Raw genomic sequence first — 27,055 nt, forward strand, 5'->3', positions numbered from 1 at the left:
CCCACCCCTCCGCTCACCTTACAAAGCCCCAGTCCCACAGATTCCCTAGCTATGAGAAGTGGCTGTGGGGCAGGGCTTCTTCCTTAACACCTTCAACCATGGGGCTGGGCTGTAGGTATTTTGTGGGCTTAGTACTCCTCTGGTCCCTGGGGACAGCCCTTGGGCAGGGGGACTTCCGCAGGGTCAGTTTTTCTGTCTTGCAGCGTGGATATGAGTATGATTGCGGAGACTATGGGATGCAACTGCCGGTCCTTCCCAGCCAGGACCGCACTGTCCGCTTCAAAGTTGTGGGTAAGTAGCTGTGGAGTATGCTTAATAAGCAGCTAAGGACACCCCCATCTATGCTTGGGTTCCCTTTTAAATGAACATGCTGGAGGGTTTCTTAAAGGCTATTGATATTTTCCCTGTCTCCCATGGGTAACTCTGTCCTTTCATGTGGACTACCTTCCTCTGTTAATTGTACATCTTTCAGTGTCTACTATAACTCTTTCTAGCTTAATTGCTGTCCTTAGCCCTAAGAGGTGTTTCTGACTGAGGAAGCCAGTAGGTGTTATCTGGCTGATTTCAACAGTGCCTCTTCTGACTGTAAGACAAGGGCCTGACTAGGATAATGCTCTGAAGGGATGCCTCCCAATGCAGAAAGGCCTCCCAAACTCTGGCTTGGCCCCCTGAAACTTCTCCACTCTAGGACTCACACCTGACTGTGCAATAGATGCTAATATTGCTGTTGCCATGCGTCGCTGCAAGACAGCCCTTCTACTACCAGGATTTGGGGCCTTTCTGCTCTCCTTGGTGGATCTAAGAGAAACTTGCCAAATAATGGCTGGTAACCCAAATCCAGCTAACCAAAGATACCACTGATGGAATAAGACATAGTCCCTGCTTCATATGTTGCAGCCTTCCTATGTCTCTGAACTAGAGTGCCTTAACTTAACCTTACCCATGGGTGAAGGTTTGTCTGAGTGTGACACTCTCAACAGATGAGTTTGGGACTCCCTTTGAAGTTACAAACTGCTCCACCTGCCTCCACTGGATCGCATCTGGCGAGAAAGGGGAGGTGATCTTCTCAGCTGGCTACAATGGCTGCCATGTGCTCAAGCAGGTGAGTAAGTTGGCACAAGAGGCTCCAGTGTCCCCATCCCTGCCGCTACATTGAACACCTGCCTCTAAATCCCTACGTATCAACATGGAGAGGTTCATGGCCTACTATGTAGGACCCTTGACTGTCCCATTATTGACGAGATCCAGCTAGTGTACTCAGGCTGCTGCAGTACTGTAGATTCTTCCCTACCTACTGTCACACTGCCTGTGCTAAGCTTGCCAACCCTCCTGGATTGTCCTAGAGTCTACAGGAATTGACGATTAATCTTTTTAATTAAAGACAGTCATGCGACACAACCTCCAGGGATATGTCCAACCAAAATTGGCAACCCTAGCCTGTGCAGGGCGGGTCTGGGCTGAGCAGCCACAGACACTCCATTGCACCACAATCTTGGTAATCATTTTCATTCATTGCAGGATGGCCGTAACCACCTGAGGGTCCGAGTGGAGGAACTACTGAGCACCGGGGCCATCGCTGCCACCCGTGACGTGACCATGACCTGCCCCAAGCCCGTTGAACATAACTTATCCCCAGAGGAGACCATGCGCTACGTGCCGCAGCCGGGCCTGGTGCGCCCGGTGCCCCAGCCGCAGCCGGGCCTGGTGCGCCCGGTGCCCCAGCCGCAGCCGGGCCTGGTGCGCCCGGTGCCCCAGCCGCAGCCGGGCCTGGTGCGCCCGGTGCCCCAGCCGCAGCCGGGCCTGGTGCGCCCGGTGCCCCAGCCGCAGCCGGGCCTGGTGCGCCCGGTGCCCCAGCCGCAGCCGGGCCTGGTGCGCCCGGTGCCCCAGCCGCAGCCGGGCCTGGTGCGCCCGGTGCCCCAGCCGCAGCCGGGCCTGGTGCGCCCGGTGCCCCAGCCGCAGCCGGGCCTGGTGCGCCCGGTGCCCCAGCCGCAGCCGGGCCTGGTGCGCCCGGTGCCCCAGCCGCAGCCGGGCCTGGTGCGCCCGGTGCCCCAGCCGCAGCCGGGCCTGGTGCGCCCGGTGCCCCACATCTATCCTCCACCAAGCAGCATAGGTGTGTGACCTCTAACTGGTTTGAGTGCATGTGGGTCCCCTCTAATGGAAGGTTTCATGCTCCACTTCTGACCCCTGTGTTAGTCTTCAGGGGAGCTACACCTTGTCTTTTGCTTGTGGCTGCCTTCTTAGAGCTGGGGTTGACAGTGTTGTAATCCATCTCAAAAATGAGATTAATTTAGAAATCCAGTTCCTTCAAATAAACTCGGGGGAGGAGGGGTGGCTATTTGCCTTTTGGTATTTCAAAGCTGCTTCCAAAGTGAGTTTCTTTGGGGCAAAATCCAATCACATGCACCAATGTGTCCTTGTGATTGGCTGCTCAGAGGGGTCTCCCCTGTTCCTCCAGTATCCCAGGGTTTGGGATCTGATGTTGTTGTATTGGTTCAGACCATAACAGCAAAGCCCTGGCTGGGATGATTTAGTTGGGGATTGGTCCTGCTTTGAGCAGGGGGTTGGACTAGATCTCCTGAGGTCCCTTCCAACCCTAATAGTCTGTGATTCTATGACCCACAGCCTTGGGTCCACCCAGATCAACCTGCCCCAGAAGTCACTTGCAATTGGTCTCCTGCTCCCCTCATTCTCCCCAGGCATCTCGCACAGGCTCTCCACAGCTCATAGTCCCTCTGCACTAATAGTGCCCTGTCTAGCCCTCCCCCTAAACCAGAGTGGCAGCCACTTTACCTGTAGGTACAGCTTTGGTCTCATTGAAGAAAGTGAAAATTAGCAGCCACGTTTGAGGGGCACTTCCTCTGATAGCCACCATTTCCCCAGAGCCTATCCTGCTAGCTTCTACCCCATTAGCAGTAATGGGAGGTGGTGACTTTATGAATTTTTCCTTTAATAGAGTAGGAGTCTGCTCACCATTTCATGAGGGATAGAAAAACCCATTCCTGAACTGCTAACTGATAAGTTGGAGTTGACAACACTGGCTGTGTTGAGGGGGATGTGGGGTGGGAGTGGGGGCTCTCCTCTGATGCAGCAGTTCAGGAGCCTGGATTTCCATGTGACATTTTAAGGCTGGTATCTGGCTTAATGCTAAGAAGGGCAACATGCTACATCTGGAGGCCTAGGGTGGGGCTCTGAGCACAATGCTGTCTGAGATGGTATGTGGTTTGGGGCTATGGAGGAGGGGGGGGTGTAGGGTGAGCTGGGATGGAGGACCACTGTGGGAGCTCTTGCAGCCCTTTGGGGAGGAGGGTTGGACTGGTGTTGAGGTCAGCCAGTTGTCCAGAGGTTGCTACAGATTTTCAAAAGTCTCTGGGGAAGGGTCTCTTGTGATCCCTTCAGAAGATCTCCAGCTCTCCTTAATCCACACCCTGCTGTTCTAGGTGCCCATCTCACACAGGAGCAGTGCCGTGTGGTGGCTGGGAAGATCCCCTGTGCAGATGCCCCAGGCCGAGCTGCTTGCTTCCAGGCTGGCTGCTGTTATGATGAGACTGACCCTACTACCCCCTGCTACTATGGCAACACAGGTAGGAGACCTGCCCTCATGTCAGCTTATGGAGCCTTTTGCCATCTCTATCCTGGGAAGCTTGGTGAGACACCATCCTTCTCAGATGAGTTTGGTCACCACCTACTAGCATGCTGAACTAGACTTGAATACAACTTCTTTGTATCTCTTACTCTGGGCTGCAGTTGGCACTAGTTGTGTGCAAAGGGATTCCTTCTTACATGACAGTCTCTCTCCTCAGTTGCCCAATGCCTGGCAGATCTTGAGAGCAAACACCAAATGGCAGAGGAAGAACCATCAGACAGTACAGGCTGGTGCTCCACCATCAGATCAATGGATAACTGTCAGCTTGTCTCATTCCTGCACAACATGAGCTGCAACCATGCTGTCAGACAAACCCACTTACCCCCATGAGGTTTCATTTGATAGATTCCAAAGCCAGAAGGGACCACTGATGATTAGTCTGACTTCCTGTATAACACAAGCTATAGAACTTCCCTGAAAATTCCTAGAGCAGATCTGTTAGCAAACATCCTGTTTTGGATTCTCCATCACTGACCCTGAGCAAACCATTGTAATGGTTAACTACCCTCACTGTCAAAACTACACCTTAATTAAATATTTGTTCCCTGTGTAGATACTTGGACTGTAATCAAGTCACCCCTTAACCTTCTTTCAGTCTAAAGCAACAGAATTTGGTCACTACAAGGCATGTTCTCTATTTCTCATGGCTCTTCTCCAAACCCTCTCCAACCTATCATTTTTATTATAGGTTAGTGTGGCATGGACCTCTTGCCTAACTCCTATACCAGGAGCATCTATACTTAATCCTGCTCCTTTGTGTTGCAGTCACTGTTCAGTGCCTCGTGGATGGTCACTTTGTTCTGGTGGTCTCCAGGGACATGTCTGATCACCCCATCATCCTGGACAGTGTCCGGCTAGCTTATGCCCAAACAGGGTGTGACCCCATCAGGATGACAGAGGCTTTTGTGATCTTCCGCTTCCCCCTCATGCAGTGCGGCACCACAATCCAGGTGAGAACACACCCACTGGAAGGATGAGTGCTCTGCTCAGGGTCTTGGGGGACTAACCCGCCCCATGTCTCACTCTTCCAGGTGATCCATGACAAACTGATCTATGAGAACCAGCTGATCTCTGGCATCAACATCCAGACTGGGCCAGATGGCTCCATCACCCGGGACAGCACCTTCATGTAAGTTGGCCTGCTCTATTGACTAGCAAGGAAGTGATGGTCAGCCCTTCCACAGTGGAAGTGGGAGGCCAGATCTGATCCATCAATTTTCTACAGCCTCTCCTGAACATCTCCCAAGTCCTTTGGTGGACTACAGGTATTGATTACCTGCAGTCACTGACCTCCCCTTTCCTGAGTGTGGTGCAATGCACCTGATCCCTAATAGGGCATGGGGCAAAATCTTGCATTGTGACGTGAAGGACCCCCTATACAGCTGACCGATCAGACACAATGTAAAACCCTCACTCTTGGACAAATGCTAACATTGGTGAGCCTCACCTCGGTCCCTGGGAAAAATCATGGAGCAGGTCCTCAAGGAATCCATTTTGAAGCACTTGGAGAAGAGGAAGGTGATCAGGAACAGCAAACATGGATTCACCAAGTGCAAGTCATGCCTGGCCAACTTGATTGTCTTCTTTGAGAACTGGCTCTGTGGATATGGGGAAAGTAGTGGACATGATACACCTTGACTTTAGCAAAGCTTTTGATACAGTCTCCCACAGTATTCTTCACAGCAAGTCCAAGTATGTATTGGATGAATGGACTATATAAGGTGGATAGAAAGCTGGCTAAATTGTCAAGCTCAGCACGTGGTGATCAATGTCTAGTTGGCAGCTGGTATCCAGCAGTATGCCCCAGGGCATAGGCACAGACTTCCCCTTTCCCATGGGTGCTCAGCCCCCTCCCTGCCCCTATTCCACCTCCTTTCCCCAAATCCCAGCCCCTTCCCTGCCTCCTCCTCTGAGCATGCCACGTTCCTGCTCCTCCCCCTCCCTTCCAAAGCATGCTAATGCTGCCAAACAGCTGTTTGGTGGCAGCCAGGCGGGAAGCACTGGGAGGTAGGCAGAGAAGCAGGGATGCAGCGTACTCAGGGGAGGAGGAGGTGGGACAGGGGTTGAGAGGTGCTTGGGTGCAGAGCACCCACTTATTTTTCCCCATGGGTGCTCCAACCCTGGAGCACCCACGGAGTTGGCACCTATGCCCCATTGGTTGGTCCTGGGGCTGGTTTTGTTCAGTATCTTCATTAATTATCTGGATGATGGGATGGCTTGCACCCTCAGCAAGTTCATGGATGACACTAAGTGGAGGGGGGGGGGGAGAGAAGAGGGAGGTAGGCTGGAGGGTAGTGATCTAGAAAAATTGAAGGATTGGGCTAAAAGGACAAGTGCAGAGTCCTGCACTTAGGATGGAAGAATCCCATGTACTGCTACAGGCTGGGGACTGACTGGCTAAGTGGCAGTTCCTACAGAAAAGGACCTGGGGTTACATTGGATGAGAAGCTGGATATGAATCAACAGTGTGCATTTCTTGCCAAGAAGGCTAACAGCCTATTGGGCTGCATTAGTAGGAGCATTGCCAGCAGATAGAGGGAAGTGATTATTCCTCTCTATTCAGCACTGGTGAGGCCACATCTGGAGTATTGCATCCAGTTTTTTGGGGGGGGGAAGGGGCCACTACAGAAAGGATGTGAACAAATGGGAGAGTCCAGTGGAGGGCAATGAAAATGATTAGGGGGCACATGACTAATGAGGTGAGGCTGAGGGAACTAGGCTTATTTAGTCTGCAGAAGAGAAGAGTGGGGGGGGGGGGGGGGGAGAGATTTGATTGGAACCCCCCTTTCAGGTAGGGGGAAGGCTGCTAAGAGGATGGCACTAGGCTATTCTCAGTGGTGGCAGATGACCAAAGAGAAACAATGGTCTCAAGTTGCAGTGTGGGAGGTCTAGGTTGGATATTAGGAAACCCTAATTCACTAGGAGGGGTGGTGAAGCACTGGAATAGGTTACCTAAGGAGGTGGTGGAATCTCCATCCTTAAAGGTTTTAAAGGGCTAGCTTGACAAAGCCCTGGCTGGGATGATTTAATTGGAGATGGTCCCGCTATGAGCAGGGAGTTGAACTAGATGACCACCTAAAGCCTCTTCCAATCCTACTCTTATTATTCTAAATGCCACTTGCTGTGTGATCTCCAATGACAAGTAGGCACAGTCAGTCTGACCCGAGAAGGCGACACTGAGGGACTGATAACTCACTACAGGGTTGGTAAGAAGAAAGCTTGGATAACAGTTGGTGGCAAAATTGAGTGCTGCCAGGAGAGTGACTACAAATGAACAGGTGCTTCTAGCCTGTCTGAGAAGGCCTCTTCTCTTCTCTCTTCCCCCCCCCCCCCCATGTGGCCATGCTCAGGCACTCCTGCAGAGTTCAAGTTGTAGGGAAGAACATCTGAGTTGCTAGAAGGGTTGATGGGAGACATCCAAGGATGCCAGTGCGTCCAAGTACTGATAGGGCCTGACCCTGCTTGTCCCAAATGCTAATAACATCACTGCCAGAAGCAGTATGGCCTCAATCTGAATTCAGAGCATCAGCCCTTGTCTCCTCCCTCTGCTCTCTCCTGTGCAGCCTCCATGCTCGCTGCATCTACAATGCCAGTGACTTCCTGCCAGTCCAGGTGGAAGTCGTCTTGCCCCCCACACCTGCTCCAGTCACCCAGGCAGGACCCCTCCGGCTTGAGCTGCGCATCGCCACAGGTAGGTGACCCCTCACTCCAGCACAGAGATCCCATCCTCTGAAGGGCCACAGGCATCTCAGCTCTGCTCTCCTCCTGCCCTCTCCCCACAGATGTGAGCTACACATCCTACCTCACGGAGAGAGACTACCCTGTGGTGAAGGTGCTCAGGGACCCTGTCTTCGTGGAGGTTCGCATCCTGCAGAGAACAGACCCATCCCTGGTTCTGGTTCTGCACCAATGTTGGGCCACCCCAAGTGCTAGCCCCCTGCAACAGCCACAGTGGCCCATCCTGGTGGACGGGTGAGTGGCTGGGGTGGAGGGGGAGCATGGCTTGGGGAAGAAGGGAGTTTTCTTGGTCCATCATTCTCTCGTGTCTTGTTCCCAGGTGCCCATTCCTGGGAGACAACTACAGAACCCAGCTTGTGCCCATGGTCCCTGCCTCATCTGAGCTGCCCTTCCCAACCCATCACCAGCGCTTTGTCCTCTCCACCTTTGCCTTTGTGGACTCTGCCTCCCAGGTGGTGCTTGATGGACAGGTGAGAAGGGGTCTGCATATAAAGGGGGTGAGGAGGGGGAAGTCGGAGGGCAGGAGCTCCTATTTTAGTTGGTACTGACCTGCAAATTGTCTCTGAGGTGCTGCATATATGCAACCAAACTGATAGCTCTGGATTTATTTCCTGGCTCCTAGCAGCACTGGCAATCACTCACTAACTCAATTCTCCCTTGTGTGGATTTTAGGTGTACGTTTACTGTAGCGCCTCCACTTGCTACCCCTCCCGGCTGGAGCCCTGCAGGACCATGTGCCCATCAGGTGCTGCTACAAGTAAGTCTGAGTGGCTTCATCTGTGTACCAGTGGTCTGAGATCCATGTTGGTTTCTACAAGCTCCCATCCCAAATACCAGAGGACTCATGGTGAACAGACCTCTGCCTGTCCTGCTATATACTTACTGCAATGAGTTCAGCCCAGCTTCCTATGTACCTCTACCATGTACTGTAGTGCTAGCTAGGGTATGATGGGCTAACATGAAGAGGTTAAAGGGCAGTTGTAGGAGATTAGGCCATGCTCCACTGAGCTCTCCAGAGGCAATTTCTAATGTCTCATACTCCTGAGGAAATGGCCTTTCTTCCCATCTTCTCCCACACTTCAAATAAGCAATTCATGATCTAATACCTGGTACCACAACCTGTCAGGAGGCCTGTAAGGGCTCATGGTTGAGTCCATGGTGACACTGCATTGTCTCACATGATGCACTCTTACAACCAGAGGGCCCTGGACAGATAGCTCCCTAACTCTCCATTCCATCTCCCAGGAGGCCGCCGGTTCCTGGATATCGACAATGGGACAGGAGAGCCCCAGGACCTGGTGTGTTCTCCTGGCCCCATGATCTTTCAGGAGAGCCCTGAGCCATGGAGAGAACAAGTCTATGAGAACATGGGTGAGTTCTGTCCTACTAGGGTTTTACAGAACGGACATCTTGCACAGCAAGTCAGAATACAGCAAGTCAATGCTATCTAGGGGGTGCTAATCTAAATGTTAAACATTCATGGGGCTACATACAGAAGTCGCTCCTTGACTATCCATAATGTAAGCTAATGTTGTCTGAAACCATACCTGAGTGCTTCTCATGAGGTGAGCAAATGTCCAAAGAATAAGGAAATAACCCAACATTTAGGATGTCTTAAAAACAAGAGCACTTAAGGAGCACTAGCACCTTGATGGTGACTTGTATGCCCCAAGCCTCCTTGGCACTCAATGCACTGGGGCTAGCATTGCCTCTGCCCTCCTATTGGATGGCTATCAATGGGATGGTGATTTACAATCTGTAAAAAGTGAGTTGACAAATCAGGTCAGCCTTCATCAGAAAGATACTTAACAGGTAGGGGGAGAACTACTGGGACAGGGAAGTCTAGGTGTCATCGCCACACTTCAGACCCTACAAAAATCTGGATTGTTTTAACCTCTTCTCCTACAGACCCTGTCTCCAGACTGGACCTGACCCTGGTGCTTCTGGCCATGCTCTCACTGGTGGTTGTAGTTTCCCTCATTACTGTGACACTCTTCCGTAGGAGAAGCAGCTGGATGACAAGGTCCCAAATATTCCATGGCAGATCATTGTAAAATAAGGAGAAAAAATAAAATCTCTGGATTGCACTAATGTCTTGATAGCATGTGCCCCTCTGGGGGAGGGAACAGCAGTTGCTGAGGCCAGGGGTCTACTACTGGCCTTGTAGCTTTCCCCATTCAGCAGCAGAACAGACCTCTGCAGGGATAGAATCCTGAATAGGATGTGGCATAGAGGGCAGGAAGAAGACTGCAAGCTAGCACTAGACAAGGTAAATCAAATGGCTTTCTCTTGTTTCCTGGGGGGGGGGGGGGGAAGCCACTCAGCCCACCTGGAGAATTTTTTTGGTTAATTTTACTGTGAATAGCTGGATTCTAACTCAGCTGGGCACACAGTAAGAACTACTGGTGCTTGCCAACCTAACCTGAAGCCAATGTGAGCCAGAGGACTAACCTAAGTCTGGTAACTAGAAACTCTAGTGTCTTGTTTCTTGGGGAGACTGTGGCCAGTCACTAGCTTACAGGAGGTGGTGAAAACTTCCCCATTGTGAATGACTGGGAAACCTGATGCTTCAAGACCTTAAGCATCCTGCCTTACAGCTGGGATCTCCCCATAACTTGTATCTTCTGCTTCTAGACACTTAAGCTATATCTATGGGGCAATCCAAAGTGTGGCTGTAGTGCTCATTTATGTCTGTGTGCTAGCTTTCATCTAGCTCGTTGAAACAGTAGTGGAATTATGGACTGTACAAGACTACCAGGGACTTCAGCTAGTACTCCAGTGGGTAGCCTGTGCTGCTGTTGTACTATAGCTTGATCTGGCAAGGCCAAAACTGCCTCAGATACATCTACACATTCACCTCTGACTGAGATTGTCTACACTGCAATCTACCCTTCTCCATTTTCACTAGTATCCTTCTATCTCTCACTTAAAGAAACTACAGCCCTCCAGCTTCTCTCCAAATCCCCTTCCAACAGCTTAAAATCTTCTCTCCCACTGCTCCTACCATGTCAACACCCTCCACCTACTGTAGAACCCCCCCAGGGCCTGTCACTATAACATGGTGTAACTGTTCTAACTCATCTACTACCATCTTGTCAGGTAGCCTATTGTGGGAACCAATCCTGCAGACACTTAATGTGTATGTGTTAATGACTTCATGGGGACTTCACACATGCATGGAGTTAAGCACATGCTGAGGGCTGGCCAACCAACAAAAACTGTTCATTAAATGTCAAGGTTTGGGATTTTTTGTGTGTTCATTCTGTAATAGGCAAAACCAATGCCTCAAAACACTTAATGGAAAAGCAGAAAGGCATGTGTACCCTAGAAATGCATGAGCACTCGCCTGAGATGTAGGAGACACAGGTTTGAATCCCTGCTCTGCCTGACTAGGTGCACCTGTGCACTCCTGCATCCCAAAATGGAGTGGTGCAAGGTCAGGGTCTTGAACTGTAAGAGGGTTGCAGCAGGGATCATGATTTTGTTATGCTCTATTTAAAAAAACCCATCACATAATGGTTTGTCACAATAACAAATTGGAGCCTGGTGGTTTATAGGCACAAGGCAATGAATTTGTCATTTGCTAAAATCTCAAAGTATATAAAGATCATGTTGTAGTTGTAAGGACCTCTTGCTTGTGTGCTTAGGTCATATACTTAGGGACTAACAATGAGAATTTTTGCTAAAACCTGGCCACTTGTCAGCTAAAAGCAACAGGAGGAGAAAGACTTGGGTGTATTGGTTGATCACAGAATGAGGTTTTACTGTGATGCAGCTGGGAACAAGGCTAACCCAGTCATGGGATGCTCAGGTGAGGTTTTCCACTAGAGACAGGGAAGTACTAGTGCCTTGTAGAATAGTACTAACGAGACCTCATCTGGAATACTGTGTGCAGTTCTAGTCTCCCATGTGTAAGATGAATTCAAACTGGACCAGATACAGAGAAGGGCTACTAGGATGTCCAGAGGAATGGATAACCTCACTTATGAGAGGAGACTGTGAGACTTTTGTTTAGCCTAACTAAAAGAAAGCTGAGAGGAGATATGATTGCTCTCTCCAAATGCATCAGAGGGATAAATATGAGGTAGGAATTAAGTTGAGCACTACTGTGGACAAATGGATATAAACTTGCCATAAACAAGTTTAGGCTTTAGATTAGACAAAGGTTTCTAACCATCAGAGGAGTGAGGTTCTGAAGCAGCCTTTCAAAGGGAAGTGTGGGGGGCAAAAAACCTCACTGACTTAAAGACTGAGCTTGATCTGACTATGGAGGGGATGGTATGATGAGACTGCCTACAATGGCATGCAGCTGATCTGTGACTAACAGTGAATATCTCCAATGCCTAGTGATAGGACACTAGATGGGGAGGGCTCTGAGTTACTACAGAGAATTCTTTCCCTAAGTATCTAGCTGGTGGGCCTTTCCCACATGTTCAGGGTCTAACTGATCACCATATGTGGGGTTGGGAAGGAATTTCCCCCAGATCAGATTGTCAGAGACCCTGGGGAGAGTGGTGGTGTGGGGGGGGGGGAGGAAGGGTTTGCCTTCCTCTCCAGCATAGAGCATGGGTCACTTGCAGGCTTAAACTAATGTAAATGGTGGATTCTCTGTAACTTTGTCTTTAAATCATGATTTGAGGACTTCAGTAACTCAGCCAGAGCTTATGGGTCTATTGCAGGAGTGGCTGGGTGAAGTTTTGTAGCTTGTGATGTGCAGGAGGTCAGACTAGATGACCATGATGCTCCCTTCTGGCCTTAAAGTCTATGACAGAAGAGAGAGGGGGTTCCTTGAAAGCTCAACCATGGCAGCAGACAGCCACCTATAAGGAATAACGCAACGGTGGGGATACAAGTTGCATGCAACTGGATGGGTGCCTGTGCCTTTCTTCCTACCAGCTAAATGACTGTCTACATTGATTGCATTGTCACATCTTGCCCATGAAAGACTTGGTATCATCTTGGCACAGAAGTAAGATGAATGACTGCCTTAGGGTACTAGAGACAAGCCAAAGGGAGTGGTGTAAGCTAGAATTTTTGCATCAGGCTTGCCAGCACTGATCTGTGCCAGGATAGAACAATAGCAATAAGCTGTTTCCTCAACAACCCCATGGCTTATTTAAATGATGCAAAGCTGGGGGCCAATACTGGGTGACTTACAATAAGGCAGTGACTTTTGAGGGCAGTGTGCTTTCCAGGACTGCAGTGATGGAGGGGGAAGTCTTAGCTAACCGAACTAGCCTGGAGCCAAAATGATAGGGTGGCAGCAGAAGAACAAGTTTCAGACACAAGAGTGCAAGTTCTGTATTTTTTGCTATTGCTGCCTATTAAAACCCTGGCCATCCCCAATTCTAAAGGCAGGGTGAAGAAGAAGGGAGGCCTCAGTAGCATACTGAAAGGCCAATTCTGAATATGTATAAAATGTCATTGCCTGGGGTTTCTTCCAGACACTGAGGGTAAGGGATGATTATCCCCTGACAGAAAAGGTCTGCTTCAAAGTCCATGGGAATCCTTCCATTGACTTCAGGGGGCTTTGAATCAGGGGCAGACACACTAGACAGGAGAGAGTTGGAGGAGAGGATGAAACTGCTGTAGGGGAAAAGTGCTGAATGTGATAGAAAAATGGCCAAATAAAATGTTTCTCCTGCTGAAGTAGGGAGACTTGGGCTGAGGGTTAGCAGTGCCATGAGAAAAAGACAGAGGGATCCTAAGAAAAACACCAGCCAAGAGAAGCTCAAGAGGCCTAAGCCTATGGAGCTGTCCTTGCTTCCCATCCTCAGGTTTCACATAGCTCAGGCTGAGGCCTGTCTCGTTCTGTGGAGCTCCATACTTGGCCAGGTTAGGTTTCTTCAAGGCCTGATATGAGGCCTCTCTGCTTTTTGACTAGTTTCACTCCTAATGTGGACTCTGCCAAGGCCACCAGGATTAACCCCCTTAATGATTTTATAGCTCTTTTAAAATAAGATTAATAATCATGGGCCTCAGTTCCACACCTCATCAGAACAATGGCACCTCCGTAAGCCCCTTGCACCATGCCATAGCCCTGTTTCAACACTGACTCAGAGAGAACAGAGTGACTCCTAGTGAATTAACACCACTGTTTTCTGTACCTCCTGGGTTTTGCCCACAGATCCCCCTACTCAGCATTGAGCAGGCCTGATCCTTTCAAAGTTATGACATGTAAAGTTAGGTCTCCGCTCATATCCCTTATGGGACTGGTGATGGGACAAAGCACCAGAGTGACTAGGGGCCAGGACTACACCTGTACAGAGATGATGATGTCACCTGCATGAGGGGAGAGTGGGGATCTGTTGCTCTCTAGTGGCTGATTCACATGGATGTTAATGAGTGTGCCACAGCCACTCCCTAGAAATGGTTAGTCCTTTAGCTCAGAAACTCCTGGTTTTTGCTCTGAAGATCATGGAGTTTAAATCTCAGTGTGGGCCCGAGCAGGGGCAGTTAAAATTGCAAGCCAGAGACTGACATACAGGGCAAGGGGGTGCAAAGCAATGGGACCAGAAGACCAGACTAGCAGCATGTGTTGTAGGTCAGAGTTAAGGGTACTAGCAGAGCTGTAGGGGAGGCTTGTTTGGCAGCTGCTTGCTGCAGCAGGCTCAGGGCCCCGTTCTCAATTCCCCAATCACTGGGAAACTGCAGTTTCTCTACACACCTTGCCTGCTGCAAAGATAAAGCATCTTTGAATGAGTTTTCCATCCCTCCACCGATGCTCCACCCCCCCACCTGGGTTCACAACACAACAGGGAAGTAGGGAAGAAGCAGACAGTTACCAACTCCAGCTCCTGGAGTTATGTGAACATACCAGAACATCAGCTTTCCTTTAAAAAAAAAAAGGGGGGGGGGGTTCTAGCCCTCATCTTTTTGTTTTATGTTTGTATGGTGCCTAGCCCAATGGGGTCCTGTTCCATGACTGGAGCTCTTAAGCATTTCAGTAATACAAATTAATAATAATAATAATAATAATAATGGTTGTAGAGAGAGAGAACCTTGAAAGCATGACCTCTGCAGATTCAAAAGCCAGAAAAGCATTTTAAAATAGCCACAAATTTGTTATTTTTAAAATCTCATGATTTTTAAGGGAAGCTCATGAGTTTGGGGGGGCCTCATGATTTTTGAATGCTCAGGGCTGGCGATACTCTAGGCAGTGAGAAGAGTAGAAAGAGCAAGGGAGATAAGATGGAGAGCCCCAACCACAAATAGGCAAAATCATGAGCTTGCTGCAAAAATCATGAGATTTTTCAAAAAATACACTTTAGGGTTTTTTCATAGGTTCATGGATTTTAAGGCCAGAAGGGACCCTTAGATCAACCAGTATGACCTCCAGCATAGCACAGACCAGAGAATGCCACCTTGTTACCTCTGCATTGAGCCCAATAACTTGTGTCTGAGTAAAGCATCTTCCAGACAGGCCACCTGCAGGCTTCAACTCTAGAAAGTAGGTTGACCTAGGTGTATCCCTCAGGGCTGTGAAAAATTCACCCTCCTGAGAGACGTAGTTAATCCAACCTATCTCCCAGTGTAGATGCCATGAGCTCACTGGAAGAACTCTTCCATCGTCCTAGCTACCACATCTCGGAGCAGAGGATTTACCACAGCAACAGAAGTACCCCTTCCGTTGCTGTAGTAAGTGTCAGCACTACAGGGCAGCACTGCAGCTGTAGTGTTTCTAGTGTAGACATAGCCTGACCGAGAATCCACCACTTCCACTGGTAGTCTGTTCCAAGGGTTAATCACCCAACCTGTTAAAAATGTGTGCCTTATGTCTACCTTGCCATGGATGGTGGGTGAACCACGGGCTTGGGGAGGCTAGACACTGGTCTGGCCCACCCCTTCAGCCTGAGGCCCCCTGGCTGCCAGCCCCCCCCCCCCCCCAATCCTGGGTTGCCCAAGCACCACCAGCCCTAAAGCATCAGGGCGTGCGCACACACACGGAGCACCAGGCAGGCTGCCCCCAGAGCACTGGGTGTGTGGGCTGTCCCCCTCCCCTCCCAGCACCAAACCACTGGGCAGGCATCGGGCAGTCCTCCCTCCCCCCCCCCCCCCGCCTTGGAGCGCTGGGTGGCACAGCCCCAGCCACCTAAAGTCCTAGCCGCCCCAGCTAGGGTGACCAGACAGCAAATGTGAAAAATTGGGACGGGGGGGGGGGGGGGGGGGTAATAGGAGCCTGTATTAAAAAAAAAACCCAAAAATCAGAACTGTCCCTATAAAAGCGGGACATCTGGCCACCCTAGCTCCAGCCCGAGCCTAGCAGGCTTCCTGGAAGAGGAGCAGCCGGCTTGCCTGGGCTGGGGCCAACTAGCAGCAACAGGAGGGGGTCTTGGGGCGGAGCGTGGGCAGGACCATGCGGGGCTGTTTGCGGAGGTATAGCCTTCCCAGGTTATTATATGTGCCACCCATGGATTTGGCTGGCTCCAACTTCCAACCACTGGATCTTGTTCTACCTTTCTCCACTCGATTAAAGAGCCCTTTAATAGCCAATCTTTTCTCCCGATTAATGTACTTGTGCAATGTAATTGAGCCACTTCTTGATCTCCTTTTTGATAAGCTAAACTAACCAAACTCTGTAAGTCTCTTGCTATCCGGCACTTTTTCCAGCTGGCAAATTGCATTTGTGACTAGTGTTCTCTGAACCCACTCCAATTTTTCAATAACCCAATCACACAGAACAAGAAAGAAAAAGGCCTCATTCAATACCATGGCCACCCACACACTGACTAGACCTTGTACCCACCCACTTCCTGGACCCCCATAGGATACACTGACTAAACCCCTCAGATTACAAGGCTGATTCTCTCCCAGGTGAGCTATTTGGATGCCTGGGACAGCCATGCCCTCCAGGGGGGTGTCTCAGACCTATACCCCTGAGAACAAGTGTCTCCGTTCACCAGCTGTTATGCAGGCAACTTGCCCTTCTGATTTGGGGGGCACTTGAGCCCTGTTTTCAAACTTTTCTCTGCAACTGTGAGGGCAAGAAACTTACTTTTATTTAGGGTTACCATATTTCAACACTGAAAAAAGAGGACACTCCATGGGGGCTCTGGCCCCGCCCCAACTCCACCTCTTCCCCATCCCTGCCTCCGCCCCCTCCCCACCCCCATTCCAACCCCTTCCCCAAAGTCCCCACCCCAACTCTGCCCCCTCCTCTGAGCACCCCGCATTCCCCCTTCTCCCTCCCGCTCTGTTCTTGGTTGGGGGTTGCTAAGTGCTTCATAAACTGTAAAACGTTTGTAAAACCTACAAAGTGAGGGTGAAACAGAGAAAAGTCTGTGAGCAAAACAAGCTGCTAGTGAGGGAGACATGGTTATCTATATGAGATGTTTTTATTAAAGAATCCATGGTAATACAAATAGTAATGATGATGATGGTGGTAATGCTACCAATAAGCAGTTAATATTGGGACCTTATTCTAAACAAGAAAATAAATCTAAACCATGGAGAATGCAGTGAAAATTAATATTGATTATTAAGAATAATGGTGAGGTAGAAATAGCATCATGATGGTCAAGGAGAAGGGATTCTGCTAGGGCCAGGTAGTAACCATGGTTCTATTTAGTATTTGTGTCAAAGCACATTCACCGCTTAAATACAGTTCTCTGGTTTAGTTATTTGGTACAGTAACTTGCAAACCGTGAAGCCGGTAGCGCTCCAGCAAAAGACGCTCGGGGGACCCCGAGTGCGAGTGGCTGCAGCAAAACTAACAACTCGTACCGAGATGATGTCACAGCGGGCGACCCCCCCCCCACACACACACACACAAATTCGGAGAGCCTTAATATAGTTGAAATACACTGAATTACAGATTTTTGGATGGACAGAATGGAAAAAATAGTAGCTATTTTGCTAAAAATTAAGGACAGCTGTTAGTGTACAGGACTTCTGGCACTGCATTTCTGACTATACCACTGCCTCATTCAGTGACCCTGGGCAAGTCACTAAGGCCTGCTCTACACACAGATTTTGTGCCAGGGTAACTATTTTGGTTAGGGGTATAGTTTTTTTTTTAAACCAATTTAGTTATCCCAGTACAACCCCAAGTGTGGATCTAATTCTATACTGGTACAAGCACTTTGATACCAAGTCCATGCCAAGAAGTTGTCCCACTTTCATTATACTGGTACTGTTAAAATGAGAGAATTTTCCTGCGCCACCAAGGCCTTACACTCGATCTGTTTCCACCTATTTATGATTTTCCACTTGCCGCTTTGTGATGCTCACACTGCAGGAGTTCTACAAGCATAAAGTATTTTTATGGCTGTGTATCACGAGTGGGGTGCATGGCTAGGAGCCTGACCTTTGCCTCGCCTCACAAGATATGGAGGTGCAAGACCTGAGTAACGTTTCCCCTGGGTCATGGTTTACGGACAGGACTCACAGGGCACACAGCAGCCCAATTTATTTTCACCAGTTCCATTCAGGAAAGTAAATGGAGACACGGGGGAGGGGGGGAAGGGCGGGATCCTGCCCCGCAGACACACCCCAACAACATCCTCCAGACAGCTCAACCCGACTAGCGGCTCCTCTCATGCCCCAGGCTCGCCAGCCACCCCGGCCCCTCCAGCTTGCCCCGTGACTGGTGCCCGGGGCCGGGGGCGCAGCTCCAGCCCCAGGGGGACGCAAATCCGGACAGTGCCAGCTTCCCGCAACGCGCTGGCGACCACAACCCCCCCCCCCCGCCCTCGGGGCGCCCCCCAGCCCTGCGATGGCTGCCGAGCGGCGCCCAGAGACACCCCCCACCCAAAGGACAGGGGCCCGCGCCCCCCCTCCCCCGACGGCTTGCTGCCTCACGGGGCAGGTTGGTCGCATCGCAGGGGCCGCTGGGAGTTGTAGTTTTCGGCCGCTCCCCTCTCCCGGCTCTCCCTGGAGCGTGAGGCCCGGCCGGACTACAGCCCCCAGCATGCCCTGGGCAGGAGCCGAGTGTCGCACCGAGATGATGTCACAGCGGGCGACCCACACACACACACACATTCAGAGAGCCAAGCCTCCCTATTTCCCTGGACATGTCCGGCTTTTTGGCAATTCCCCCCGGACGGGGATTTGGGGACCAAAAAGCCGGATATGTCCGGGGAAATCCGGATGTATGGTAACCCTATTTTATTTTGAATGCACACTGAGGTTCTCAGCTAGTCCCTTGTTTCTAGGAGATGGGGCTTGAAATAAAACATCAGTTACCACAGGACTTGCAATAAAATCCTGAGAGCTCACAACACTGAAAAGGGAGCATAACAGGAGGATTCAATGGATGCGGGGTCTTAGGGCTGAAGGGTTCGATGGTTTTGTTTCCCTTTCACCCTGAGCTTTGCAGTTTTCACTTGGCCCCTCCCCAGCAGCAGGCAGCTCCCCAGGTGCTGCCTCTCTGCTCATCTGATTCACACCCCGCCCCCTCCCCTCACCCTAGAAAGCCCCAGTCCCACGGCTTCTCCACTTATGAGAAGTGACTGCTGGGCAGGGCTTCTTCCTTAGTACCTTCAGCCATGGGGCTGGGCTATAGGTATTTTGTAGGCTTAGTACTGCTCTGGTCTGTGGGAGCAGTCCTTGGGCAGGGGGACTTCCGTAGGTCAGTTTCTCTGTCTTGCAACAGGGGTATGAGTATGAGTGTGGAGACTATGGGATGCAGCTGCTGGTTTTTCCCAGACAGGGTCACACTGTCCGCTTCAAAGTTGTGGGTAAGTGGCTGCTTCTTCAGAAAGCTAAGAAACCTCCTGGTTGTCTGTTCTCTTAGACATGCAGGAGGGTTTTATGGGTCTCCTGTGGAAACCTCTTACTTATACAATATGTAATGAGACCACCTTTTTCTTTTCCTGAAGTTCCTACTCTAGTGCTTCTTAGTGGCCTGGCTGTTACCCTCAAATCTTGAGTACCCTGATCTCCCTGAAGTAAGAGTCTGTGGCTTCTGTCCCCTGGAGAAAAGACTGGAGTTACCTAGCTGGATTCAACTGTTAGGGCTACATCTTTCCTCATAACAGCTTGCTGACTTTACCCTCTGCTATTTTTTGAGTCACAGAGGGAACCATGCTGGGGGGAAAATGTAGAGGGACATAACAAAATGTGGCTAGGTATCCCAAGCTCTGGTGTAACTCAGCCCTCTGAGTTGCAGACACCTGAATCCTGTGCCCTCTGTGGGCTATCACCTCACTGTTGTCATGCAAAAGTGTGGGATGGCCTGGCCTGGCCACTATCAGCACTCCTGGCTGTAGGTCAGGCTTGATAAATGTGGGCTATCCTGTACCTTTTGAGCTGCTTACCACCATGCTAAAGCTCCACTAAACTGAAGGATGGGACCAAAAAACAGTCTCTGGTCCAAACTTGGCTACTTGACAAAGCTTCATTATGGGCTTTAACTCTTCCTTACCCATGACATGTATGACTCTCTCCACAGATGAGTTTGGGACACCCTTCGAAGTTACCAACTGCTCCATTTGTCTCCATTGGGTCACATCTGGCGAGCAAGGAGTAGTGATCTTCTCGGCTGGCTACAATGGCTGCCACGTTCAGAAGAAGGTGGGGGGGCACATGTACCTGAGCAACTACAGAAGCTGTAGCTGGGTCCATACCTGCTGCCCCAGCAGCCTGCAGATTGGGAGGGGGGGGGCGGGAGGCTGTGCTTGGCACCTACAGACAGACAGTATTGTGGCATAACAGACTAACTGGCATCTCTTCATTGCAGGATGGCCTTAACCACCTACAGGTCCGAGTGGAGGAACTATTGAGCACTGGGGCCATCGCTGCCACCTGTGATGTGATCATGACCTGCCCCAAGCCTCCTGAACATGACATAGCGCATGGTTTCCTCTGGGGTTATGTGCCGCAGCCAGGCCTAGTGCACCCGGTGCCTGTGCCGCAGCCGGGCCTGGTGCGCCTGGTGCCCCACATCTATCCTCCACCAAGAAACATAGGTATGTCCTCTTGTGTGGTGGCCTTAACTGGAACTGTTCCTTGTCTCCTCCTCACAGCTGCTATATTAGAATTGAGAGTGGTCATATCTCAGGGGAAAGGAGGTTGAGTGATGTGGCTCATTTCTCCCACAACAGTAGAAAAGGAACTTGAGATCACACAGGAAATTCTGTCACTGGTGCCTGCTTGATGACAGGCCACATCTTGTACCTGTGAGACCTGGCATGGGGCTCTGTACACAGTGGTTTGAGGCAACCTGTGGTGTGAGGATACTGGAATGTCTGGGGATCTGGAATAAAAGCCTATTTGAAGGGGTGGGGGGAGTATCTGGTGACTTGGCAGCTGGAGTAATGGAGCACACAAATGGCTACATTTTTAGGGAGGGCCGACTGCGATCCCTTCAGAGGATCCCCAGCTCTCCTTAATCCACACCCTGCTGTTCTAGGTGCCCATCTCACACAGGAGCAGTGCCGAGTGGTGACTGGGAAGATCCCCTGCCGAGATGCCCCAGGCCGAGCTGCTTGCTCCCAGGCTGGCTGCTGTTATGATGAGACTGACCCTACTACCCCCTGCTACTATGGCAACACAGGTAGGAGACCTGGCTTTGTGTTGGCGTATGGAGCCCTTTGCTATCTCTGTCCTGGGAAGCCTGGCCATATGCTCTCAGTTGAGATTGGTCACCACCTATTAATGTGGTGAACTAGGCTGGGATTCAGCTGCTGCTCTAGGACTCCTGTCTCAAGTAGAAACTACTGCCATGTACCCCTTACTCAGGGCAGCAGTGAGCGCCAGTCACATGCAGACTGAGTTACTTCCCAGAGCATGATTTTGCCGATCTGTCTTGAGTAAAGCAAGACTAACACCACCAAATGTGTGGCAAAAGAGCAGCAAGGGAGCACAGTCTGGCATCCACAGAGGGAGGGAGGTGTGTGTGAGTGAATCTTCTAGCTCCATGGGGTTGCATTGTGGGTTAGTATGGCTGGAACCTGTTTCCAGAGTGCTGCTGTATCTTGACAGATACAAGCTGCTGCCCTACAAGGAATATGAAATACTGATGTCTCAACAACAATCACTATATAAACCAGGGTGGGATCCAGGACTCCTGACCCATCGTGTTCCAAATCTATTACTCTGTCCTCAATCTGCTCCCTTGTATTGCAGTCACTGTTCAGTGCCTCGTGGATGGTCACTTTGTTCTGGTGGTCTCCAGGGACATGTTTGATCACCCCATCATCCTGGACAGTGTCCAGCTAGCCTATGCCCAAACAGGGTGTGATCCCATCAGAATGACAGAGGCTTTTGTGATCTTCCGCTTCCCTGTCATGCAGTGCGGCACCACAGTCCAGGTGAGGATACTCCCTGTGGAAGCCAGGGAGAGTGCTCTGCTCAGGATCTTGGGGGACTAACCCACCCTATGTCTCAACTCCTGCCAGGTGACTGGGGACAAACTGATCTATGAGAACCAGCTGATCTCTGGCATTGATGTCCAGACTGGGCCAGATGGCTCCATCACCCGGGACAGCACCTTCATGTAAGTTGGCCTGCTCCATGCTTGAGGGGCTGGTGTTGGAGAAGTAACTCCAACCTTCCCGTATCCCAAGGGGATGGGAATAGGCTGCTTCACTGACTAGTAAGATACTGTGATTTCCTCCATTTCCCCATTTCAACAGCCTCTCCTGTCCAGAAGGTCTGCAAGATACTTGGGAAACTAAGCTCACTTCAGAAGGTGGCTGACCCTTTTCTGAAGTGCAATGCACCATCTACCTAACAGCATATAGAAACAACTGCTGTAATGGGCTCATCTAGGGAGGCAGACCAAAATTACCCTCTGTTCATGGCACTTCAAATGCCATGAATGAGATTTGACTACAAGTGAGCAGGTGCTTCTCTCCCATCTGAGACTGCCCCCATGTGGCCATGCTCAGGCACTCCTGCTTAGTCCCTGAGTTGTAGGGAAGGACATCTGAGTTGCTGGAAGGGTTGATGCACTGACATCCTTGGATGCCTCCCATCCAAGTACTGATAGGGCCTGACCCTGCTTGTCTGAAGTTCTAATAAAGTGACTGCCAGAAGCCGTATTAGCTCAATCTGAATTCATTGAGCATCAGCCTGAACACCCCCCCCCCATCTCCTCCCTCTGCTCTCTCCTGTGCAGCTTCCATGCTCGCTGCATCTACAATGCCAGTGACTTCCTGCCAGTCTAAGTGGAGGTCTTCTTGCCCCCCACACCTGCTCCAGTCACCCAGGCAGGACCCCTTTGGCTTGAGCTGCGCATTGCCACAGGTAGGCAGCCCCTTTGACTCCAGCATAGAAATCCCATCTCCTGAAGGGATATAGGCATCTCAGCTCTGCTCTCCTCCTGCCTTCTCCCCACACAGACCTGAGCTACAGATCCTATCTCACGGAGAGAGACTACCCTGTGGTGAAGGTACTCAAGGACCCTATCTACATGGAGGTTCGCATCCTGCAGAGAACCGACCCTAACCTGGTTCTGTCTCTCCACCACTGCTGGGCTACCCCAAGCGCAACGCCCCTGGAGCAGCCACAGTGGCCCATCCTAGTGGACGGGTGAGTGAGGTGCAGGCATCCATATTAGTGGAGGAAAGAATAATGCTTGGTCAAAATTGAACAGTGTCCCTTTGCTCTCAGGTGCCCATTCTTGGGAGACAACTACAGAACCCAGCTTGTGCCCATAGGCTCTGAGTTGCCCTTCCCAACTCACCACCAGCGCTTTGTTCTCTCCACCTTTGCCTTTGTGGACTCAGACTCCCAGATAGCACTTGATGGAGAGGTAAGGATGACCTGAATCTACTCAGGGGTTGGAAGGGTCCTTTCCTGGTCAGGCAGGGACCTGCATCCTCTGCTCTTTACAAGAGGAGCGTAATGTCCCCACCTTTTGTGAAGCTTGCCTCCTAGATGAGGCGATGGCCAAGTGGGAGGGTGTAGCTTTAAAATCCTCTTCTTCCTCCTCTCTTTCCCCCCCCCCTCCCCAGCATCAAGCTGGAGCAATTGGTTCCCTTGATCTCACTGGCCTATGATGCTCCTAATTTAACACCTTGCTTGAGTCTGGCACTTACAGCCATTACTCCCAAAATGGGCACAGCGTCATAGCTGCTTTAGGAACACAGTCCCTTGAACTACATGTGATCCAGGTTGTATATGAACAGTGACCAGCTGGGAGTCTCTGCATCTCAGATGTTTAATGTCCTAGCTCCAGCTGGCTAGTGGATAATGCTCCCCAGGATTTCTCTCACGTTACCAGCATCAGGTGTCAAAAGCCTCCATGGCATTGCTATACCTCCAAGATGCCTGTCTAGGTGCCACTTAGGGAACTGGGGCAAAATCAGTACTTGGTCCTGCTAGTGAAGGGAGGGGGCTGTACTCCATGACCTTTCAGGGGGGGAGAAGGGTGTACATGCACACATATTGGCCTGCTAAACCCAGGGTTGTGAGTTCAATCCTTGAGGGGGCCATTTAGGGAACTGGGGTAAAAATCTGTCTGACAATTGGTCCTGCTTGAAGCAGGGGGTTGGACTAGATGACCTACTGAGGTCCCTTCCAACCCTGAAATTCTATGATTCTATAACCTGGGTTCTCATGGGGCTTAGTCCAACAGCACCTCCTTGTTAAGTAATGTACTGGGGCTGGTACTGCCCTCTGCTGGATGGAATCTGTTCTGGTAAGCATCTTTCCAATGACCAGAGTCCAGCAAAGAAGATAAGCCCTACTGCAACTAAATGTGTCCTCTATTTAGGCCACATGATAGCAGCTAGTTGTTCTGGAGCTGAAGGGCCTAAATTCCCTCCCTTGGTGCTGCCTATGTGCAGGGAAGCTTGTCGCAATAGAGTTGCTACCTGCTGGGTCGGAGCTACTCTAACTCAATTTCCATTTGTGTGGATTTCAGGTGTACCTCTTCTGTAGTGCCTCTGCCTGCCGTCCCTCCCGGCTGGAGCTCTGCAGGACCATGTGCCCATCAGGGGCTGCTATAAGTAAGTCTCTGAGGTCTTGCCACTGGTACACAGTGGAAGCTAAACATCCATGTGGGTTTGAGAGCACCCAGCCCCACTGCTTCAAACAAATATTTGAGGATATCCTGGGGCATAACAGCTAGAACTCTAACTGCAGTGACTATATAATGGAACAATGTGAACTCAGCTGGATCCCCTACATGTGACATGCCAAACTAGCTAGGTGCATTGTGAATTTGGAAGCAAGTACCTGGGCTAGATGGTACTATGGTCTACTCTGTAACTGCACCCTTGCTATGTAGGAACTGAAATGGGCCACTGGGATCCCCAGAACAGATTTCTAATATGGGCTATTCCTGCTAAAATTGCCTCTTCCCACCTAATCCAAACCCCCAATGACCAACTCAGGAGGACATACTGAGCAGAAGCCACTTATCTGGGCAGATGGGTCTACATTGGCCTCTTCCTCATCAAATACTGCACTCTCCACCTAACCTTAAACAGCACTGGAGAGCTCTCTGAAGACCACTCCTTAACTCTCTCCTTTCCATCTTCCAGGAGGTCGCCGGTTTCTGCATATTGGAAATGGGACAAGAGAGCCCCAGGACTTAGTGAGTTCTCGCGGACCTGTGATCTTCCAGGCGAGTCCTGGGCCACGCAGAGAGCAAGTCTATGAGAACACAGGTGAGTTGTCCTGCCATTATGGTTAACTGGTCTCTTGTGTAGTAGCCGGAGACCTGCAAGTCAATGTTGCCTCTAAGGTGGGTATTACTCCATGTGTGCTAAATGGAAATGGTAGGGACGGTTTTGTGGCCTGCAGCATGCAGGGGGTCAGACCAGATGATCATAATGGTCCCTTCTGACCTTAAAGTCTATGAGTCTATGTTCCTGGGACCCCACATGGATGAGCAAGAAGTGATCATCTTTATATATAAGCTTATGTTGATTTGCCATAGTATGACTCCCAGGAGTAGAAGAACACTTCCTCCTGCTGTGGTGAGGGACAACCAACCTAGCCTTCAAAGCAAGGCAGACCCCAGTGGGGCATAGAATCATAGAATATCAGGGTTGGAAGGGACCTCAGGAGGTCATCTAGTCCAAGCCCCTGCTCAAAGTAGGACCAATCCCCAACTAAATCATCCCAGCCAGGGCTTTGTCAAGCCTGACCTTAAACTCTTAAGGAAGGAGATTCCACCACCTCCCTAGGTAACCCATTCCAGTGCTTCACCACCCTCCTAGTGAAAGGTGTTTTTTTTGTTTGTTTTGTTTTTTTTTTCCCCTAATATCCAACCTAAACCTCCCCCACTGAAACTTGAGACAATTACTCCTTGAATAACCCCTTGATGGTGACTTGCAAGCAAGGGAGACTGTGCCTACAATCAGGGCTGGTGCAACCCATTAGGCGACCTAGGCAGTCGCTTAGGGCACTACAATTTGGGGGGGCATGGCAACCACGGTGGTATTTTGGCAGCAGGACCTTCCGCTGCCTCTGTGGGGGGGCAGCATTTCGGGGTGGGACCTTCTGCAGCCTAGGGCGGCAGAAAAGCTGGTGGCGCTCCTGCCTACAATGCACTGGGCTGGTATCAGCACTGACCTCTGCTGGATGGAATTTATCCCCAGGAACTTTCTTTATTGACTGACTGGAGCCTGCAAAGAATAGACCTCTCCCCTGCTAGGAAGAGATGGGTGGTGACTTAATGCAGATGCTTGCCTGGTACACTGAGTTAATCAGGTGTAACCTCAAATGGATGTAGTGAAGGCCAACCCACTATTAATGGGTAGTAACAGCATCACTGGGGAAAGGGTGCCTAGTCTTATCTGCATTTGCACATGCACACACCCAGTATTGCCTTAACACCCTCTTTTCCTCCTCCCACAGACCCTGTCTCCAGACTGGACCTGACTCCTGTGCTTCTGGCTGTACTCTCTCTGGTGGCTCTGGCCTCCCTCATTGTTGTGACCCTGCTCTGCAGGAGAAAGGACTGGATGACCAGATCCTAAAGACTCCATAGTGGCTCGCTGTCAAACAAGGGTGGAAAATAAAAACAGCTGAACTGCACTAGTGGCTTGTGGTGCACTTTGTCTGGAGGGAGGCTGGAGCCAGCAGCTGCTTTGTGGACTCTGCCTCCCAGGTGGTGCCTGATGGACTGGTAAGGAAATCTAACTAGGCAAGTAATTCCTACCATGCTGCAGACTGGGATTGATTCCTCCTGAGCAGCCCTGGCTCTAGGCATTATCTACTCTGCTGGAACTTGTTTGTGGGGTGGCAGAGGGTAGGTGTTGGGATGGAACAACTTCCTCTTCTATCAGGGGGAGTCCTGGGGTCTCCCTGCAGGTGGGAAGGTAAACTAGCTACCTGAGTCTGTTTCTTCCTCTACACACCCCTGCTGCATGCTCTAGTGTGGCACCTGGCTGTTGGATGCCCAGCAGATGGCTAACCTGAGTAAGAGTCTCCTTGTGCCCTCTCAGTGCAGCATGGCTTCTCTTTTGTCACCACTCAGGCTGGTTCCTCTAAATAGAAACATTCTGGGTAACACTCTGGCCTCTATTGGAGTAGATCTGGTATCCACTAGCGTACTTGTTCCATCCTATAGTGTCTGGAGGTCCATGGGAAGGATCTCCTAAACCCTGATAACCACAGTAATGGAAACTCCTCAAGCTCAGTGCTAGGGGTCTGTCTAACCTAGGACTGTTATCTGTAGGGTAAACTCTCCTTATCTCCTTCTCCAACCATGCTACACAGGAGGCTTCCCCTAGAAAGTAGGACCTCACTGCAGCTGGCTCAGTGCATTGGGCAGCC

At 50.6% G+C, this 27,055-nt stretch overlaps 1 protein-coding gene across 1 annotated transcript; it reads left to right on the forward strand.

Annotated features, from left to right (window-relative positions):
* Window positions 1-26,314, forward strand: LOC101936141 (uncharacterized). The gene is given in 24 exon segments (XM_065591020.1): window positions 1-291; window positions 981-1,102; window positions 1,519-2,110; window positions 3,438-3,581; window positions 4,409-4,593; window positions 4,675-4,772; window positions 7,207-7,334; window positions 7,426-7,615; window positions 7,701-7,851; window positions 8,054-8,138; window positions 8,627-8,752; window positions 9,290-9,432; window positions 18,951-19,059; window positions 19,773-19,894; window positions 20,061-20,289; window positions 20,733-20,876; window positions 21,449-21,633; window positions 21,721-21,818; window positions 22,443-22,570; window positions 22,666-22,855; window positions 22,937-23,078; window positions 24,192-24,276; window positions 24,814-24,939; window positions 26,135-26,314. Coding segments are annotated over 24 exon segments (3,837 nt in total). The 5' UTR covers window positions 1-98; the 3' UTR covers window positions 26,257-26,314.
* Window positions 26,315-27,055: the final 741 nt, after the last annotated feature.

This window comes from Chrysemys picta, chromosome 4, assembly GCF_011386835.1.
Source record: "Chrysemys picta bellii isolate R12L10 chromosome 4, ASM1138683v2, whole genome shotgun sequence".
NCBI classification, from domain to species: domain Eukaryota; kingdom Metazoa; phylum Chordata; order Testudines; family Emydidae; genus Chrysemys; species Chrysemys picta.